The 6,393-nt window shown below is 45.3% G+C and overlaps 1 protein-coding gene across 3 annotated transcripts in view; it reads right to left on the bottom strand.

The window, feature by feature from the left end:
- Positions 1 to 705: 705 nt before the first annotated feature.
- The window catches only part of LOC142301837 (uncharacterized), a 29,841-nt gene continuing 24,153 nt past the window's right edge, over positions 706 to 6,393 (bottom strand). For all 3 annotated transcript variants that reach the window (XM_075342871.1, XM_075342872.1, XM_075342873.1), the window contains one exon: positions 706 to 2,204. In XM_075342871.1, the coding sequence (XP_075198986.1) occupies positions 766 to 2,204 (1,439 nt within the window). In that variant the 3' untranslated portion in view covers positions 706 to 765. The remainder of the gene's footprint in view (positions 2,205 to 6,393) is intronic.

The following is a 6,393-nucleotide window of genomic DNA, read 5'->3' as shown; positions in this document are numbered from 1 at the left end:
GCACAATATCACGTCAACTTCCAGTTGAACCGACATCACTGAGGCAGCCCCAGTCTCCCAGCGTGACTGGGCTGTGGGCAGAGTTTCACCGCTCGTCACAGCTCAGCATCTCGCACATGTTCTCCTTTGCAGCAGAACGCCACAAGCAGGAGCGATGCTGGGCTGTGATGAGTGGTGAAACTCCGCCCACTACCCTGTCACTCAGGGAGATCGGGGCCACCTTAGTGATATCAGGTCAACTGGAAGTTAACGTGACATCACCAGATCTCAGAGGTCATGGAGCCCGGGGGGGGTCACGTGATGGGGATGAGCTGACCGCAATAGTGCCGGTCAGAGGCAGAATGTACTAAACAAGGTATCTGACAAAAGCCTTCCCTATGAGTTTTACAGTGATGCGGCAACGAATGGTGAGTAGTGAACTACCCTTTAATTAGTGCTTACTGACATGTTCTACAGGTTTATAATTAGTAGCAACAAAGTTTACGATAGAATTAAAAGTTGACATTCACATAGATGTTCTGTTTGGATAGAGGGGGGACCCCAAAGTCATTTCCTTTGGTGTTTCTGGACTTCATATTTATCATATCAAATGACAAATATAGTATTTTCGATTGACTCGGTGAATCAATAGAATAACATAAGGTTATTAAAAAAATTCAAAACCTAAAAAACCCCAAGAACTCAATCTATTGAAAGTATTATTTATTGAAGCTAGATAGACTCTCCTCTTGGGACATGACATAAAAATGGTTGCTCCATATATTGCTATAGTGATTTTTGCCTTTCACAGAGTTCTTTTGTAGTTCTGCCACTCAACAGTCTTCTCTGGTGAGGATTCGGCATGATGGTGTTAAGAAGGAATGTTCTGAAACTGTTAAAAGAAACAGGATGCCTGAATATCGATGTATTATCTGAAACTGTGGTGTGTAAAGGTCGTGTTGATGTCTTTCCTTCTGAACATGAAGAGGTGACCTTCTTGATCATTTTGGTAGATAAGCATTGATCATCTACTAGAGAATTAGATGAAACATGAGGTTCTTGCACAGGGTTGGCACATATGTGACTGGTGACACCGGTGATTGGTCGTTCCTGAGACTTTGGAATAGTTATGTCATTGCTTTCATCTTCTTCTATCTCCTTCAATTTATTATTTATGTTTGTGGTTTGTTTTGATCTCTCAACCACTAAGTCTTCTTTGATTCCAGGTTCCAGAAAAGGGTTCTGTATTTTGTAATTAGCTGTTCTATTTGTTATTTCTATATGAGATTTATCTATGCAGATGTCAGGAGATAAGGTTTGCATAGTTTTTATACCAAAGTGTAAGATGGTGTTTATTGGTAGATCTGTTTCTTTTCTGGACTGTCTCTTTGATCTTTTAAAGCTTTTAAGCTTTTTGGAATTACTCTTCTCCGTAAAGGGTAATGGCACTTTTTCCGGCACTGTATTGGAGCAATATCCCATGACTGCTATGGTATTCTTAGATAATGGTGTTACATTTTGCACTGGGGTGTCACTCTTAAGTTTTGGGGTACGTTCTGGCGCATTATAATCCAGGTAAGGTTGTGTTGGTACACTAAACTTTTTCCAATTAGAAGATATCTGGCAATTTTCATTGTACGCTTGCACTGATCTCTGAACAATTTTGGGGTAGGACATCATTAGATTTTCAAAAATTTTCCTGAGGAAATGCATTTTGAGTTTTGAAACATTCCCGAGAGGTGATTTTATAGGAGATCTAGTTTGTTCTTGAAGGTCAACTCCTGGCATGTGTTTTAGTTCTCCATATTCCTGATGTTCCCAAAAATTTGAATTGGTGGGAACTGGTGGTGAGAACAAGTCATTTGAAAGTTCTTTAGTTTGCTGTACATTTGAGATTTGTTGTTCATCATGTGTCTTCAGTCCGTACTGCTTCATCTCATCATCAAGACCAAGGAATAAAGATGGAGACATGCTTCTAAAGTACTTGTTACCTGTTTTTACATTAAGTGCAGTTGATTTATCAGTGACGGAATCTATAGGGATCATTTCTGGTTGAATCCATGATGATGCAGACTTTCTTGGTCTTCCTGGTGCACAATCTTTGAAGTGCAATTTCTTTGTTGCCAAGTATGAAACCATATTTATTTGGACATTTTGTAAACGTAGGAATTGGTTTGAATGAAAGCGAGTTTTGTGCAAAATTGTAGGAAGTTGAGAAGATGGTTCTGCAAAGAAAAAATGTAACAAATATTACAAAATTTTAATTAAAGCTGCAATATAAGTACTATTAGTTTTTCTTATCTTACATATGGTTAGATACGTATATATAGTCACACATACTGAACACATCTGAGTAGTTGCACATTCCGTTCTCTAGTGTGCTGTGCGTGCCAAATTGTTCAACAGGGTACACACAATATTGGAAAATATGATGTAAGCTTTGCTAAAAAAAAAAAAAAAAGTCATGGAAAACTTAAATAAAGCCCCAATCACACATTTGAGCTTAATGGAAACTGTATGTGTATGTACAATTGTAATCAAGAGTATTCATCCCCAATTGCAAATAAGGTTTATAAACAAAATGTATAAACTTTATGCTGTTTGCAATAAACCTATTAACCCCTTCACCCCGAGCCTGTTTTCACCTTTGGGGGTGCCATATCACATTGGCAGAGCTCCTGACATGCCAGAAAATCAGACCCGCCATAAGTGACCGCATTTTACTAAGTACACCCCTCAATGAATTCATCTAGGGGTACAGTGAACATATTGATACCACAGATGTCCCACATACAGTACAGACCAAAAGTTTGGACACACCTCATCTCTAGAACAACTATTAAGAGGAGACTTTGTGCAGCAGGCCTTCATGGTAAAATAGCTGCTAGGAAACCACTGCTAAGGACAGGCAACAAGCAGAAGAGACTTGTTTGGGCTAAAGAATACAAGGAATGGACATTAGACCAGTGGAAATCTGTGCTTTGGTCTGATGAGTCCAAATTTGAGATCTTTGGATCCAACCACCATGTCTTTGTAGAAAAGGTGAACGGATGGACTCTACTTGCCTGGTTCCCACCATGAAGCATGGAGGAGGAAGTGTGATGGTGTGGGGGTGCTTTGCTGCTGACACTGTTGGGGATTTATTCAAAATTGAAGGCATACAGAACCAGCGTTGCTACCACAGCATCTTGCAGCGCGTGCTATTCCATCCGGTTTGCTTTTAGTTGGACCATAATTTATTTTTCAACAGGACATTGACCTCAAACACACCTCCAGGCTGTGTAAGGGCTATTTGACTAAGAAGGAGAGTGATGGGGTGCTACACCACATGATCTGGCCTCCACAGTCACCAGACCTGAACCCAATCGAGATGGTTTGGGGTGAGCTGGACCGCAGAGTGAAGGCAAAAGGGCCAACAAGTGCTAAGCATCTCTGGGAACTCCTTCAAGACTGTTGGAAGACCATTTCCGGTGACTACCTCTTGAAGCTCACCAAGAGAATGCCAAGAGTATGCAAAGTAGTAATGAAAGCAAAAGGTGGCTACTTTGAAGAACCTGGAATATAAGACATATTTTCAGTTGTTTCACACTTCAAGTATTTCATTCTACATGTTTTAATTCATAGTTTTGATTCCTTCAATGTGAATCTACAATTTTTAGAGTCATGAAAATAAAGAAAACTCTTTGAATGAGGAGGTGTGTCCAAACGTTTGGTCTGTACTGTAGTTTTATACCATTTGGTGGTGAAGAAAGAAAGAATAATTTTTTTTTTACTAAAATTACTAAAATATTGTTTAAAAGAACTAAAGTCCTCAGTGGTTGATACCTTTTAATGGTTCACTGAAAATATTGTTTAAGACCCACGTTTTTATGCTTTATAAGGGCTTGTAAGAAAAAAAATGTACCACTGTTATGCGCACAATAGTGCACATGTGGAAAAATAAAGGTGGAGGGTGCAGCGTAAAAAGTAAGTTTAACCAAATAGGTCACAATCTGCCAGAGAATAGAACTTGGCTGAAAAGCTGTAATTCAAAGCAGGATCTACTTCAGAATCTCACCAGGGGAAGCTCTAAGTAATAACACCTGCCAGGTGATGGAGCAGACTGAATTACAACATGGAAAACTCTTGCTGTCTTAAAAGGAATGAACACAAACAAAAAATGATCAGAACCTAGTCAGAGATTGAACCTGACTGTGGCGCAGTGGAGATGGAAACAAATCACAGCATAGAGGATTTCCGGATCTAGTCCTGAGGTATGACAGTACCCCACTTAAATGAAGAAGAGCCACTGGACCCTCCAAGATCTCCATCCTATGACATCGCTCACAGAACTCTTACCAGATGATCAGCATACTTATCGTCCGCATTAATCCAGGAGTTATCCTATGGACCGTAACCCTTCCATTTAACATTTAACTGCAGCCGGTATCTGGTGCATCTGTGACGCCCTGGGCAAGCCAGGGGTCACAGGTCATTACACCACCACACCCTACACCCCGGATAGGTACACCAAAGCTACACAAAAATCATTGTTGCCTTCCTCCAGGGGCTGATGTTCACACCAGGGGGTGGGCCAGGCGGTTGGCTCCGCCCACCGAGGAGTACACAGCCCTGGAGGTGGGAAAACCAGGCAGTTTTAGCTAGGGAAGTGAAAGAGTTAGAAGTTGGAGTAGAGAGTAGTGAGAGCTGAAGTGAAGTGAAGTGGTAGAGGAGCAAAAGAGAGTGACAGTTGAGAAAGCCTGAAGTTGGTCCGGGTGTGTGCCCCGGACTGAGAACAGCAAGGTTAGCAGACGGCGGTGACTGTCTGCAGGAGAGGCTGCTTGGAGGTTGCCGAAAGGACCGTGGACGGGTGGTGGCCCGGCGGTACCGGAGCGGTATACGAAGAGAAGCCAGCACCATTGGCAGGGGCCTTTCGGATCCCGGCAAGGCTAGGAGTCGCCGTGAATTTGCCAAATCCGTTAGTGAAGGGGACCTCTGGGTCTCCCAACAATCAAGTCCCGATTGAAGGCAACAGTCCAACCGTTAGAAAGTGACACCGCCACCGCCAAGGCACCAGTTTCTCAGGGCCAGCGCCTGCGGGCAACGAGGGGCTCCTCCGGCCCATATCCAAGCCGGGGAGCGGGTTACCGGTGGGAACCCATCGCTACCAACATCATCTTAGGTGCAGGAAAAGGGACCGTCACCGTCAACTACTGGGGAAAAGCAACAGCAGCCGTCCGTGGGAACCGTCTTTCCAGCCGTGTGTTTTACCGAGAACTGTGTCCCCGTCTCAGGCTGAGTGAGTACCACAGTGCCGTGAGGCACAGCGCTGCCCCGCGTCCCTGCACCCCACCAAGCCCTGCACCGGCCCCGCCATCCCTCATCACCCACCTCATCACTGGGCCCCGGGACAACTACCCCCTACCCACGGAGGGGAGAACCAACAACTTTGCTGCTCCCTGTCACCGCTCCCGGGATCCCCATACAGAGCAGCGGTGGTGTCCACACAATCACCACAACCGTGGGTGGCGTCACGGACAATAAATCCCCAAAACCAATCCCCTTTTCACTCACGGGCGAGGAGCGCCGCTCGAGTCCCCGGGATCCGGCCCATCGCTCGAGCCACCGAGCAGCAGAGGCCGCAGCAGCAGCGGCAGCCGGACCCGAGCAGTGGGAGAGCGCAGCGTCCCCTCCTCCGCCCGCGACACATCTGGCACCCAGTACTCGCTCCACCTCACACTTCCGATCCTTCTCCAAATTCACCTCAATTATGTCCTGAGGACCAGAGGTCCTCTCACACTTTTTAAGAAGAGATGAATGGAAGAAATTATTGATCCTCTGGGAGTTAAGCGGGCTTTACACGCTACGATATTTCTAGCAATTGCTAGCGATATCGTATGCAAAAGCACCCGCCCCCATCGTGCATGCGATATCATGTGATCGCTGCCGCAGCGAACCTTATCGCTACGGCAGCGTCACACGCACTTACGCACTTACCTGGTCGGCGGCGTCGCTGTGACTGCCGAACAATCCCTCCCTCAAGGAGGAGGTGCGTTTGGCGTCACCGCGATGTCACCGCGACGTCACTAAGCGGCCGGCGAATCAAAGCGGAGGGGCGGAGATGAGCGGGACGAACATCTCACCCACCTCCTTCACTCCTCTTTGCGGGCGGGACGCAGGTAAGGTGAGGTTCCTCGCTCCTGCGGTGTCACACACAGCGATGTGTGCTGCCGCAGGAACGAGGAACAACATCTATAAACAACCATTAACAATTTTTGGTTTTAGGACGACTTATCTATGGTGAACGATTTTCACCACTTTGGAGGATGTTTAAGGTCGCTGGTAAGTGCTACATGCTGCGATACCATTAATGACGCCGGATGTGCGTCACTAACGACGTGACCCCGACGATAAAACATTAACGATATCGTAGCG

This window comes from Anomaloglossus baeobatrachus, chromosome 4 (genome assembly GCF_048569485.1).
Source record: "Anomaloglossus baeobatrachus isolate aAnoBae1 chromosome 4, aAnoBae1.hap1, whole genome shotgun sequence".
NCBI lineage: Eukaryota > Metazoa > Chordata > Amphibia > Anura > Aromobatidae > Anomaloglossus > Anomaloglossus baeobatrachus.
Note: the sequence above shows the minus strand (reverse complement) of the source record. Positions and strands in the feature narration are given on the sequence as shown.